The 15,061-nt window shown below is 38.4% G+C and overlaps 1 protein-coding gene across 4 annotated transcripts in view; it reads right to left on the reverse strand.

The window, feature by feature from the left end:
* RARS2 (arginyl-tRNA synthetase 2, mitochondrial) overlaps positions 1-15,061 on the reverse strand; it is an 82,049-nt gene that overhangs the window by 22,072 nt on the left and 44,916 nt on the right. For all 4 annotated transcript variants that reach the window (XM_059083132.2, XM_067011439.1, XM_067011440.1 and 1 more), the window contains 3 exons: positions 7,690-7,745; positions 5,257-5,340; positions 2,381-2,457 (listed from right to left, as the gene is read on the reverse strand). In XM_059083132.2, coding sequence (XP_058939115.1) covers positions 2,381-2,457; positions 5,257-5,340; positions 7,690-7,745 — 217 coding nt within the window. The remainder of the gene's footprint in view (positions 1-2,380; positions 2,458-5,256; positions 5,341-7,689; positions 7,746-15,061) is intronic.

Here is a 15,061-nt window from a genome sequence, read left to right on the forward strand (position 1 = left end):
TTTTGACCAATGATAAATAGGATGTCCTATGATAGTTAGCCCTTCCTTGGAGCTATACAATAGGTTTCTTTATGCCACAACTTAGATGGAAGAGGCAAATTCATTCAAGCATTTACTGCAAGGCACGGTGTGTGAGGTTGCAGATAAAAGATCAGGAAGACAGCTCCTTCCTCTCAAAGAGCTCCAAGTATAACTTGAGAAGGAAAAAAATGGGTTCGACCAAGGTTCCGGTTTTCTGTTTAGGAACAGGGTAAAATCATTTTTTAATATTTGCTTAACGCTCGAAAAAAAAAAGGGAAAAAGTTCCTCATTTATACTAAACGTTGTTGTTGAAAGTAATCTACAGTGACAGCTGTAATTTTAAAATGCACCTGGGTCTGCAAAAATTAGCACAAAGATAAAATAACCTAGAGTCTGCCACTTTAGGCTCTGCATTTTCTCCATCCTGCAAAGGAAGGAGGAAGAGAGCAGATAAGTACTTTAATGGATTTCTATCTTCTATTACAAATAGCAAGGTGGGTGTATTTGACTTGCCCTCTTTTGTCTATAAATACTGCTCCCCTTTGAAGCTACTAGGCAAAAGAACACTGAATGAAAGCAACACCACTGTGCCTTGAGTTTCTAGTTATTCATAAAAGTACTCCCTGCCCTTGTTCCTTCCTTTTGTGTGTCCATCAATTAACAACCTCTAACAGAGATGTGTGATCACCCACTTCTTTTTTTTTTTTTTTTTTTTTTTTTTTGCGGTTTGCGGGCCTCTCACTGTTGCAGCCCCTCCCGTTGCGGAGCACAGGCTCCGGACGCGCAGGCTCAGCGGCCATGGCTTACGGGCCCAGCCGCTCCGCGGCACGTGGGATCTTCCCGGACCAGGGCACGAACCCGTGTCCCCTGCATCGGCAGGCGGACTCTCAACCACTGCGCCACCAGGGAAACCCCACCCACTTCTTATGAGTCTCAAGAGGCAGGACACTGTATTAAACTGCATAGAAAGAAACATATGTTTAGGTTTCTATGGAGTTTAAGAACAAATTTTACTAAAATATTTAAATCATTATGGGCAACAAAGATTTACTATTTACAGGATTAAATAAAAAACTTCTGAGGTTGGGTGGGTGAAAGGTGAGAGTGTTAACTCTCATTTGTCAACCTGTACTCTAAATTCTTAAAAATGTTCTCTCAATGGCAGAAGGTCTCCAAGTGGGTATTTGTATTTTCTGCACCGTGGGTTGTCTCTGGGGCCTGGATCTGACGAAAGGTTCACTAACCTCGTGGTAAAAAATACTCACAAATATTCAGTTTTAAAAAATAATACAGTAAAAATTCCAGGCACTAAGGTGGCAGGCTTTATAGATGACCATAAAGAATTATTAATTTTTAAACTCTTGACTATCAATAAAACTCTTAATGGGAAAGAGAGAAAAAAAATCTTTTGGTTAATAGTATAAATCAAAATGTAGGCATTTACAGTGAGAGTGAAGGCAAAGACTCAGGAGGAAATCACAAACCTTTAACGGTCTTTAAGAATCAGAACGTGTTTTGTTAATTTAGCTATTGATACAAAGCCAGCTGCAGGAGAAAAATAATTTAACACAAAGGAAAATGATGAAGTGCTCTCTGTGGCTCTGGCTAGAGAAGTAAAACATTGTCTGGCAAGTGCTCTTCCTCATACACATCCTTAGTCTGATCCCGGGTACGTCACCAGCGTGGCTGACATAGTATCTGTGTTCCTTCTTGTCAGGCCCAGAAACAGCAGAGATAACAACTGGGACAATGAAAAGGAAACACATCCCTTGAGATTAATTGGACAGGAAGGGCTTTATTAATGAACTCCAGGAAGGACTGAGGACAGAAAAGCAGAGTATCCAACGGACTAAATGAGGTAGAACAGAAAGAAGTTCACATCAGGCAAAAGGCAGGAAAAGGAGCTTAAAGAAAAATGAAAGAAGTGCACACAAATTCAGAGAAACACATGTGCCTTCCCCCACATCAGAACAAGAGCAAAAAAGTATACACTCATGTTTTCTCAAGGCTAAATGAATTATACTTATTACCATGAAGAAAACTGCAGTACATAACTAGTAAAAACTGAAAGAGTTCTAGGCTGAATATGTTATTCTGTGTGTTTATGCTAAGAAGTTTCTATACCTGGAGAAATACTGTCCCAAATCAACTAAAATACTAAAAGAAACACCTGGATTCGAAAATGAAAGGAACTCCCTAGTAAAATATAAGCAACATTTTCAATTGTTTTGGGTCCCTGTTTTAAGGAACAGTTTATTTTTTTTTAAAACCTCTGGGATTAAAAATATGTTATGAAGCTGCACTGTACTCTGGAAAAAGAATCTGAAGCATTTTCGAACATTGTTTCTTGCCAACTTACTTCAAAGAGATGCTGTAAAGGATTGGACTGGAGTTTTTCTTCATAGCCAAACAGCTGGAAGCCAGTTCCCAAAAGACCTAGCACAGTAATCCGTAAATGAAAAGATTATACAATCGAACAGTAGAGAACAGTCATGGCAGGGAACAGGTATAGTTCTATAAAAAGATTAACCTCTCATAATTATGCATCCTGAAAATATTGCAAAACACACACTATCACATTCTACTACCTCATAAACTGACACAAGTCAAATTCAATATATTGAATCATAAATTCAATATATTGAAGAGCTCACTGAAATAAATTCCACAGAAACCACAAGACTATGAGCTCATCCAAGGCAGAGCCTGGGACTAAGTTATCTTTATGCTAATGGTGCCTAACACCTCCCTACAAGACATTAATAAAACAAGCATTTATTGAGCAGCTACTCTATGGAAGGACATCGTGATGCCAGGCAGTAGACACTCAAAATCTGTGAAAAGAAACTGATGGGAAGTGTTTTCAAAACTTACTTTTTAAACTTGTAGGTGTGAAAATAAAACAAGGTAGGATTAGCTTAGTGTTACAATATTAGTTCTTAAATAAGTGAAGATAAAACTTGAAACAGCCCTGATTACTTCTCCCATTCAAGGTGACCAAGTGACATAATGCTTTGATCTGGCCGATCTGCTTTGATTTGTCTTTTATTTGCCAATTTTTTTTTCTTTTAGTCTTTGATGATAAGTTCAGAGTTCAGGGAAGGTATTAATTTCAACCTTTTTAAAAGAATAATAATTGAGGTTTGTAAACTACAATGAAATTCTTAGTATGGGCTGTGAATATTTATACTCTTAAGATATTTTGCTAAAAGATGACCACAATTTTGGATCGAAAGGATAGATGCAGCCTGGGCCAAGAGTAATTACAGGTAGTGCAATTACTTTAAAAACTAATCTGTTTCTACAACTGTCAGTTACCTAGCTTCAGATCTAAAGGAGCAGTTGCCACTGGGCCTTGTTGATGTACATTTTTCTACGTTTTCTACATTGATGTACATTTTTCTACGTAGGCTCAGCAGAAAGTGGGATGTTACTAAACACGGGGTAGACAATCTTTGGGGCTTAGACAGGAACTAGAAGGATGACTAAAACATATACCAGCACTATTCACTTTCAAGCAAAAGCAAATGTGATTATGATTCAGGGTCTTGGGAGTAGGGTATAGAGTTTTTTAAAAAACAGAAATAGGAAAAGTAAAGGCCAATTCCATTTAACATTCAACCTAATACATTTTCAGAAACTAATTCTGTACTTAGGAACTGTCTGCCAACTTTTAATAGGGAATAGCTGAACAGCCAAAATTAAAACTCTTCAACAATGATGGTTATAATGGAAATGTTGACAGATCATTAACCATAGTAGTCCTTTAGAAAAAAACCACTACAATAAAATCCTGCAGCTAAAATGTAATGAATATCATAATCACATATTTGCTAATGGCTGTGAAATGCGTGAATTGGCCAAACTGATATAAAGTGGATGCCATCTATTAAATCTGACTGTTCAGCCTAGAGCCCAAACCTCTCAGTGCCCACTGTGAACTGCAGGTGGGTTTATAAAATGCAGGGCATGTTTTCTGTTCCTCCACAGTGAATAGTAAGGGCACTGTTAGGTTCAAGTTGTACCCTTTTTAGGGTCTAAAAAGGATTCTGATTAACTGAAAGGATAATATTCATAAGAGAAGGTCATGATAAATCTGTCTTTCGGAAACTGATTTCATTTCACTAGATATGGAACATAATAGTATCAGTGAACTTCAGAACTGGCAGTGCACACTGCACTTTACAGAAGCTTTAAAATGTTACGCAGCCTTTCTTTCGGAGTAGTATTGTGAAATACTTCCCAAGACAGACTCATTCATCATTCTGAGTGCCTCTTAAGTGCCAAGCACTATGGATACAAAAATAAGTAAGACACAGCCCATGCTTTCATGGAACATTTCACCTAGCAGAGGAGAGAAGCACACAAAAGAATACAGTAAGAGAGAAGCCTATTTGAGTAGAGCTGGGTACTAGGAACTTGGTGATGTGAGAAAGTGGGCAAGGGTGTGTCTGGCTGTCAGAGAATGCTTTTCAGAGGTGACGCTAGGGCTAAATCTTAAAATGCACCCGGTAGCTGCCAGAGATTTTAATAAAAAGTTCGCATTTCACGTGCTACCAGTCCTTCACTACCATAGCAACTTCATTTATCCTGTCCTTCCACACCTTGATTACTGTAGTATATGAGCTACGAACGGTTCTGAGTAAACTCATGACATTAGAGACAATCTGTGGCACTGAACTGTTTGGGTCTCACTCTTCTCTTTCTCTCTTTTCTTTTTGACCCTCACCCTCACCGCCCCCCACCTCCACTTGTACAATTTAAGGGGAAGCCAAAGTATCCCAGTCTGTTCTTCCTTTACGCCACTGGCCCAGGGTACGACATTTCATGTAGGATGGACCAGGGAGGCTGGACTTCACTAGTTTTAAAAATGGCAGGCCTGTGCTTGAGAAGGGTGTATACCTAGGCTTACTTTTTCCCTAATACTTACTTCTACATTTAACTAACCAACGTAAGCTACTTTTTTTAAAATAAAACCAAAAAAGCCTGTATTTATCAAGTCTCGTTCTGATTGTATGAAGCTTCCTCCCCGAAAACTTACTTGTATGGTGAGAATTACTCTAATAAGTAATATACAAGATTTACGCAAAAGAGCCATTAGGGGAAAAAAACAGGTAGGAGGCACTACTTCATCCAATGGAATTCTGCCTGTATTCTGTCCAGGTGATTAAATAATGAGATATTAAAAGAAATTAAACTTAACAATATGAAAAGTAAAGCCTCAGATTTACTTACCAAACTGCATGCCCCAATCCCCAAGATAATTTATTCTTGTTACTTGATGTCCTAAAGCTTCTTTGAGATTTGCTATAAAATTTCCTAGTAAATCAATAAAATACAGTTTCTCATTATCCATTTTGGTATAAGAACCACGTGCTTCTCTAATATCAAAGCATTAACACAGAAAATTCTTTTGGCAAAACTTACCAACAATTTCTTTTTACTAAAACATTCATTATTGTGTTTTCATCTACGTTATGGAAAGGGAGTAAGGAATTATTTTGGAGGAGGTAGTTATTCTAAAGAATCTCACAATCTTCAACAACATTAATGGGGGTTAGGAACACATGTTCAAGTAATTGCAATTCCAAGTCAATTCCAAGGAGAGAAAATAACAGTCTCAGTAGTTAAAAAGAAATATAAAATTTGGCTACGTCCTAAAGAACCCAGCCACACTGATTTTTCTTTTTCTAAGGAGCCCATTCCACCTTCCTTCAATCATGAAGTCCCTCCTCTCGTGCTGCTCCCTAACTAACAGAACAGAGCAGTCCAAGGCCTCCACCTGCCTGTGCTGCTGATGCTGCTTTGACATTTGACCTTTATTCCACTCTCCTTCTGGTGTGCCCTCACATACTGCAGAGTCTGGAAAGCTAAAAATAACACTCCCCAGAATCTCTGGCAGTCAGGGTTCCAGAAGTCATTTAGATTTGGGCAATTTGATACACTTTGTACGTGATCCAGAAGGTAGAAAGGAGGTGGAAAGGGAGCTACCTTTATTTTTTCTGACAAGCACAGTAGTGGAGGCTTTGTTTTTTAGTGGCATCACTACTAGAGGTCCTAGTGTCCTGTCATCTGACCTCCAAGGGAAGTGAAAGATAGGGTATGGGTGGCCTCTTTTGCGAGTCTGAATTCTAGAAGGCACGGCAGGCGTAGTGGCAGTTTCCTGACTGTGGCAGTGGCAGTGATTGCAGAAAAGGCAGAAGCTCCCTTGATGATCAAATTCTATGGTATAGTTTTGTGAGTCATCTATGTCAGCTTAATCCAAAGCTTCTTCAGCACTCCCAACAACTTTGCAAACTATTCAATATTCCATAGTAAATTCCTTCCTGCTTTTACTAGAGTGGATCTAGTTTTCTGCAAATAACCCCTCGCCAATATGCATAGCTGACAAAGTACTGCAGCTACTTCTCCAGCTTCCCTACTTCTAGACTTTCCCAAAGTATATGGTCTCAGCAACAGGACTCACCTTTTGCAGCTGGTACTCAAGACTATATTCCTATTTTTCTTAGCACCTTAGTATCTTATAAGTCCAACTAAATGTCTGAACCTAGGCTTTTGGAATTAGACTGACTAATTTCAAATCCTGGCTGCAATACTTACTAGCTGTGTGATTTTGGGAAAGTTACTTTTGGTAACTGAGTTTCCTCATCTATAATCAGCAGTACTTAATAAACCGGACTATTGTGAAACTAGCTGAGATAATACCTGAAAACACTTAACATGGTAAGTTTCAATAGTTATCGCTTCCTTGTTCAAATATTTCCCTTAACAACTGTCAAACAACTATCATGTTCAACCCTACGCTTTTGACTTACTCATGTAAGACAACAGCTTTTCTTATACACTGTATTTCTTATATTCTTTTTCATCAAGTCCTGTCATTTCCTCTCTTAAAATGCTGCTTGAGAACTTTGTAACAATGAGAGCTGACTAGTGCGGTAACAAACTATGCCACAAATACTGATTTCTCCAAGTCTTTAAAGTATTCCAGTACGGAATAAATGACTTTCTTGTAAGCATGCAAAAGACAGATTTCTATACTGGAAGACAGATTACATGAGATAAACTCCAAAGTCCCTTCCAATTCTAATATTATACAATTCTAACTGCAGCTTTAAGATTGGGCTGCTACACAATGTCACGCTTTAAGTAAATGGAAACCATAAGCTTATTATACACTGAAGCATTACAGCCAAGAAGTAAACACTATAGTACTCTCTCTTTATTAGGATAGTCTTGTTTCTATTTTCAGTCTTGAAAACTCCAGTTAGTACTCACATGACTGAGACTGAGTTTCTTTTATAAAACAAATATGAACAAAAAAATTGGGAGGATGACTATCAATCCCATATAACTATTTTCATTTTGGCATTTTTCAGTTCTTCTTCATACGCATACATATTTTTAACAAGTTAAAATCAAAACATACATACCAGTTAAACCTGGTTTCTGAGTTATCTTCTGGTTTTGAAACAAATTCTTTTTGCCATTTCTAAACCAATTTTTTCCATTTTTTTGGTCATATTTAATTAGCATTAAGCTCATATAAATTTCAACTTCTTTGTTTTTTGTCCTTTTGTTACTTAAGCCTTAAACCATTAGACTGTATTACCAAATACAGCCCCGAAAGGCATGCTCAGTATTTTCTGTGAAACGAATGACACTTACCTATGATGGTAGAACGCAAATGTCCAACATGAAATTTTTTGGCAACATTAGGTGAACTGCAAGATAATTGCAAAAGTTTATTTTTTCTGTTCTAAGAACAAGAGTTTTAAAACGAACTAGGTCATAGCTCCATAGTTTAATACAATTGTGGACTAAAGCCTTTGGTAATTTAGGGCAAAGATAGTTAAAGATTAAACATTTAGAGCAAAGATAAAATAGATCTCAGAAAGAACCATCCTTAGTGAAATTGATCCTGTAACTCATGAGGTAGTCACATAACATACACAGAAGTGGCACACTTAGGAAGCAGATATACATTTGAGGACTGATAAAAAGATGAGGAAATTCAGAGATATGTTGTGATACAAACAATGTACATCATTAGAAATTAAGTTTAGTGCACTACTTCTCAATTCTTTAACTTCTTAAAAATTATTGGGGACCCCAAAGAAATTTTGTTTATATGAGTAATCTCTATCGATATTTATTGTATCAGAAACTAAAACAAATATATAGAACTATTTATATATAAAGCTTCCCAGGATAACCAGAAATAGGATTTACAACTCCAAATTCTCAAGCAACACATTTATTACTCTTGGTGGTTGAGAAGTTGTAATCAGTAATTTAACAATAGCAAATGCTTCTAGAGCACACTCACTATCTGACAGGCACAGTTTGACATACTTTACATGAATTAATTCACTTAATGCTCAGAAGAGCTGTGATGTAAGGTACTCTCATCTCTTATTTGTGATGAGGGACTTGAGATACAAAAAGGAAAAAAGATAATGAAGCGAATTTGGCAATATCTTGAGGACTCTTGAACCTGAGTGATGAGCCTATGGGACTTAACATACCTTTCCTCTATTTTGTCTATGTTTGAAAATTTCATAAGTTTTTCAATATTAAAAAAAGATATTAACTAGAACACAGCTGGTTAAAATTGGTAAAGGGACTTCCCTGGTGGCACAGTGGTTAAGAAACCGCCTGCCAATTCAGGGGACACGGGTTAGATCCCTGGTCCAGGAAGACCTCACATGCCATGGAGCAACTAAGCCCGTGCGCCACGGCTACTGAGCCTGAACTCTAGAGGCCGCACGCCACAACTACTGAAGCTGAGGTGCCTAGAGCCCGTGCTCCGCAACAAGAGAAGCCACCGCAATGAGAAGCCTGTGCGCTGCAACGAAGAGTAGCTCTCACCCATCGCAACTAGAGAAAGCCCGCGTGCAGCGAAGAAGATCCAACGCACCAGAAATAAAAATAAATAAATAAATTTATATTAAAAAAGAAAAGTGGTAAAAACAGAGCTTAATCTTGGTCTGTCTCCAAAGCCTTGTTATCGATATTTACCCTTTTAAGGGTATTACAATTTAAAAACTTGATCCTATAGATACCTGTGCACAATTGTGAAGTCATGAAACTATAAGGATACTCATTTAATCATTATTTAGAAAGAAAGCAAATGTTCTTCAATAGGGTTAAAACAACCAGGAAACAAGAAAGATATATAAAACACTGGTTTTATGAAACTAAACAACAGGACAGTGAAGGACTGTGATCCCTATGAGAACGTCAGCCAACAGGGTGACCCTTAGGACTGCCTTACTAGCAAATTTGTGAGATGTAGCTAAAGCAGAACAATCTATACCATGAAATGTTTATATTAGAAAAGAAGAAAAGGTCATTTCAAATCATTTCAAATCAATGACCTAAGGCTCTCCTATAAGAAAATAGAAAGGGAGGCTCAAACCAAATCCAAAGCAAGCAGAATAAAAGAGAGTAATACAGATGAAGGTTAAAAAAAAAAAAAAGACAGGGCTTCCCTGGTGGCGCAGTGGTTGAGAATCCGCCTGCCGATGCAGGGGACACGGGTTCTTGCCCCGGTCCGGGAAGATCCCACGTGCCGCGGAGCGGCTGGGCCAGTGAGCCATGGCCACTGAGCCTGCGCGTCCGGAGCCTGCACTCCACAATGGGAGAGGCCACAACAGTGAGAGGAGGCCCATGTAACACACAAAAAAAAAAAAAAAAAAAAAAAGACAGAGAAACTGTTAGATATCCTAATCGCAGTGGTGGTGATGAGACCTGGACATCTTTGACAAAACTCATCAAATTACATGTTGAAATATGGTGAACTGTATTGTACTGTATGTAATTATACCTCAATAAAGCTGATTAAAAAAAAAATCTCCAGACAACAGAATACTATGAAACAATAAAAATAAGCCAGCCCTGGATGTACTGATATTAAAGGAATGTAAGCTACATTGTTTAATGAAAAAAGCAAGGAGAAGAACAGCATATAATGTGTGTGATCTGTTTACAAATGCACAGAATATCTCTAGGTGGGTAAGCAAGAAACTGGTATTGGTGAATGCCCGTATGGAGAGAACTGGGAAACTAGGTTAGGGAGTACACATCCTTCTCACTGAATACCCTTTTGTAATCTTTGAATTTTTAAAAGCTAGGTATTTATATTCTCTAATAATAATAAAAAAGCTTTCACATAGCTTTTGCATTGTTTTAAAAAATTGAGTATAGTTGATTTACATTATATAAGTTCCAGGCAAACAGTGAATCACAACTTTTAAAGATTATACTCCATTTATAGTTATTATAAAATGTTGGCTATAGTCCCTGTGCTGTACAATATATCCCTGTAGCTTCTTTTATACATAGTAGTTTGTATGTCTTACTCTCCTACCTCTAACTTGCCCCTCCCCACTTCCCTCTCCCCACTGGTAACCACAAGTTTGTGCTCTATATCTGTGAGTCTGTTTCTTTTTTGTTATATTCATTAGTCTATTTTTTAGGTTCCACATATAATAACATACAGTATTTGTCTTTTTCTGTCTGACTTATTTCACTTAGCACAATGCCCTCCAAGTCCATCCATGTTGCTGTAAATGGCAAAATTTCATTCTTTTTCATGGCTGAGTAGTATTCCTGTGTGTGTGTGTGTGTGTGTGTGTGTGTGTGTGTGTGTGTGTGCGTGCGCACGCACAGCACATATCTTCTTTATCCAGTCATCTGTTGATAATACTTAGGCTGCTTCCATATCTTGCCTACTTCCATATCTTGCCTAGTTTAATAATGCTGCTATGAACATTAGGGTGCATGTATCTCTTCGAATTAGTGTTTTCATCTTCTTCAGATGTAAACCCAGGAGTGATATTGCTGGATCATATGGTAGCTCCATTTTTAGTTTTTTGAGGAACCTCCATACTGTTTTCCACAGTGGCTGCATCAATTTACATTCTCACCAACAGTGCATGAGGTTTGCCTTTTCTCACATTTTTGCCAACATTTGTTATTTGTGGTCTTTTTGATGATACCCATCCTGAGGTGTGAGGTGATATCTCATTGTGGTTTTGATTTGCATTTCTCTGATGATTAGCCATGTTGAGCATCTTTTAAACAAAAAAAAAAATTTATTTACTTATGGCTGCATTGGATCTTTGTTGCTGTGCATGGGCTTTCTCTAGTTGCAGCGAGCGGAGCTACTCTTCATTGCTGTGTGCGGGCTTCTTACTGAGGTGGTTTCTCTTGTTGCAGAGCATGAGCTCTAGGCGCGTGGGCTTCAGTAGTTGTGGCTCTCAGGCTCAGTAGTTGTGGCTCGCGAGCTCTAGAGCGCAGGCTCATTAGTTTTGGTGCACGGGTTTAGTTGCTCCATGGCATGTGGGATCTTCCAGGACCAGGGCTCGAACCCACGTCCCCTGCATTGGCAGGCGGATTCTTAACTGCTGTGCCATCACGGAAGTCCCTCATGTTGAGCATCTTTTCATGTGCCTGTTGGCCATAGCTTTTGTACTTTTTCTTTAGAATTAGAAGAACTGAGTCTATCTAGGGCTTCACAAAACCTCCCTTGAAATCATCAATTTGCCATTCTCTGGCACCACATTTCTGCTCAGAAGGGAATACAATGATATGGAAAATACAAATTCAATTCCTTTGCCAATCAAAGTAACTACTATGAATACAATTTGGACACTTTACTGGAAATTAAAAATCTTTCATGTTATTTCCTCAATCTTGCAAGAAAAGAGATAATATTACTCTTATTTTCTATATAAGAAAAGAGACTAGAGAAATAAACTGTCCCATCTAAGATGACTGAATCAGTTACTAAGTGAAAATTGGTACCCTGATCTGCTGGACTTCCATATTACCAGAGGTCAATTCATTTTGTGAGAACACTTCACACTGGGGACCAGCAGGGAGTGGGGAAGATTGTGTTGACGAAAGAAGAGGAAAGGCTACCACTGCTGACTGTGCTCCTGCAGATTTGATTTGAACAAAAGAGGAAAGGCTGACTCTGCAGAGAGGAGAGAGGAAACAGCAGTCAGCTTCAATTCTTACTCTACCTACCAGGTAGAGCCCAAGCCCAGGGGGGACAATCATCTACGCTGGCACTTTATCACACTGCTCCTGGATCAGACAAAATATAGGGAAACCAACCATATATCAATATACCAGGGAGGCAGGAAAGGTTAAGGATACAGGATTCAGAATTAGCTCTGTGACTATGAGCAAGTTCCTTGACCTATCATCACCATTATCACCTCAATTTAAGGGGCAAGTTTCTTGAACACAGTGATCCTATCTCTTGCTTTGAGGGGAAAGTTGCCTGGTCTATTCAAGAAACTATGAAGTTAAAGAAATTCTCTCCTCCCACCTCTCTCATTTTCAGGACAAATTCAAGAACCATGTTTTCTATCAATTTTTACCCTCTCCTCTACCTGTCTGTCTCTACTTTGAAACCACAACGATAAGCGCCACAGCAACTGGAAAACTTCTAAGGCAGAAAGCAGCTATGGTCCCACAGCAACACCAGATGGAAAATAACAGAGAGCAAAGATGGCTGCTGGGAAATGGACTCTGCTTTCATCAGCATTCAGATGCTCATTTAAGTTCCAGCCTTCCTTAACTGCTTTAGAAAAAAGTTGAGAGAGGCAAATCCATAAGCAAAAAAAACTGCCATTCAAAAAGCCTATAGACTACAACTCAAATAGAGCATGTTATTTTTAGACATAAGCATAAACAAAAAAGAGCATTATATGGGAAAAACAAACTTTGGAGAAAAGCCAAAGAATCAGTGAGTAAGAAAGACTAAGGTCTCGGTAATTTGAGCTTGGCTGGGGAGAAGGGATGGTGAAGGGGAAGTGAACGTTGAGAAGAAGGCATTAAAAGTGAGCACTGGTGGCAACTTTTCACATTTTCATGTTTCAAGAAACTTGTGATGGCACTATTTCAAGGGTGAATGTGTAGTAAGGGATATTATTCTACTTTGCTACTGATTTTCCTTTGTTGTTGGTTAGGTAAGAGCAAGGAGTGTACAAGTACTGAAGTACCTCCCCAGAGAAGGGTATGTGTCCTGCATCACTGTAAAGACATGAATGAAAAGAATTAAAGGTGGCTACAAACTCTTTGCTATCCTCCGTTGAGATGTAATCTACTCCTCTGATCTGAATCAGGGGTGATCTTGTGACTTGCTTTGAGCAGCTGACAGTGACAGAAGTGATGATGTGCCTGTTACAAAAACAGACATCTCACTGTCTTGGAGCCCTGAGCACCTTTGTACAGAGGTCGGGCTATTCTGCTGGAGAATGCATAGAGAGTGAAGCCTGGCCAGCGCTCAGGTGAGATGCCAGACAAGTAAATGAGCCACCCGGATTTCTAGCCCTAGTATAATGTCTAGATGATCAGAGTTGCCTAAGTGACCACAGGCAAGTAAAAGAATCATTAGGCTATGTCCTCCCTGATTTCCTGGTCTACAGAGTCATGAACATTAAAGTGGTTGTTGTTTCAAGACACTAATCAGGAGTGTGGCAAACGTTTTCTTAAAGAGCCAGATAGTAAATATTTTAGGCCATCTGGTTTCTATCTCAATTATTCAACTCTACTGTACTCAACTGCCATGAGAGTATGAAAGTAGCCACTGCGACAATATGTATATGAATGTGCAAAAGCCTGTATTCCAATAAAACTTTATTTACAAAAACATGGCAGGCTGGATTTTGCCCATGGGCTAAAGTCTGCCAATCCCTGTATCAAGTTTTGTAGTGGCTTGTTATGCAAGAGATGATTGAAATGACGGCAACTTTCCTTGGGGGATGGCCTTAGTGTAGTTCCTCTCTGGGGTGAGGATGACTGCAGAAGTCCCTCTCTGTTATTTTGATGCAACAACGTTTACACTAAACTTTAAATATCTTGATTGGAGTGCACCGGTAGCATAAGATTTATTCATAATATATATCTGCTCCATAAAAAGGTTAGCTTACTCAACAATCAGTCCTTATCATAAACAGATGAGTTTACCCAGTCTTAGAGGGTCTGCTTTTTCTAAGAACATGACTGAGTGGCAGAGACAGTACAAATGTGGAATCCATAAAACCCATTCACCTCTGATTACTCCAGGTACTAATCCATAACTAAGTTCAACTAAGTTATCATCATAAATTATAATAATGAGTTAGAAAACTTGAAATAATATCTGCCATGTCAATTTTTCAAAATCTTCCACGAAAACATATACTTCATATACTTAAGACAAAGGCTCTAGCAAGTTCTATCTTTCTAAGTGGGAAAACAGCTCATCGAAGCTCTTCCTTGGCTTTTAGGAAAGCAAATACAATATCTCTAATAATGTTCAAGAGCTGTTATCCTGTCAGCTGTACCCTGAAAGTGATCCCTTTTCTTTTTTGGTTACCTAAAAGCAATTCATAGATTAGATGGTTTTATTGACGGCATATAAGAAAGTTATCATGAAGACTATTTAGAGGCACATTAAAACGTCAGGCTATTTCTCTGGTAATTTTAAATAATACGCATTACTTGTAATGGACCTTGTGATGTTGGATTTGAATTGGTAACATCAGTAAAAATTGAGTTCCAGTAGTAATAAGCACTCCTACAGCCCAGAACTTAGCTTCTAAATACCTTCCTCACAAAAAGGAACCAGGACTTCTTGGGGGAAATGGACAATTCCAGGTGTGAGTAAGATTGGAACATCTTATGCCAAAAAGAAAAGTACAGCAAGGCTTAAGGGGACATGCAAAGAGAATAAAGGAGCCTAATTTGGGATAATTTGAGAATAAAAACCAGTAATTTAAAAACAATCTTTTCCACGATCCAGCAGTCCCAATTCTGGATATATATCCAAAGGAAACAAATTATCTTGAAGAGAAATCTGTACTCCCATGTTCACTGCAGCATTATTCACAATAGCCAAGGTATGGAAACAACCTAGGTGTCCATCAGTAGATGAATGGATAAAGAAAATGTGGTATGTATACATAATGGAATACTATTCAGCCTTAAAAATGAAGGAAATTCTGTCATTTGCAACAACGTGGATGAAACTGTAGGGCAT

The sequence above is a fragment of the Kogia breviceps genome, chromosome 13, assembly GCF_026419965.1.
Source record: "Kogia breviceps isolate mKogBre1 chromosome 13, mKogBre1 haplotype 1, whole genome shotgun sequence".
Classification (NCBI taxonomy): domain Eukaryota; kingdom Metazoa; phylum Chordata; class Mammalia; order Artiodactyla; family Physeteridae; genus Kogia; species Kogia breviceps.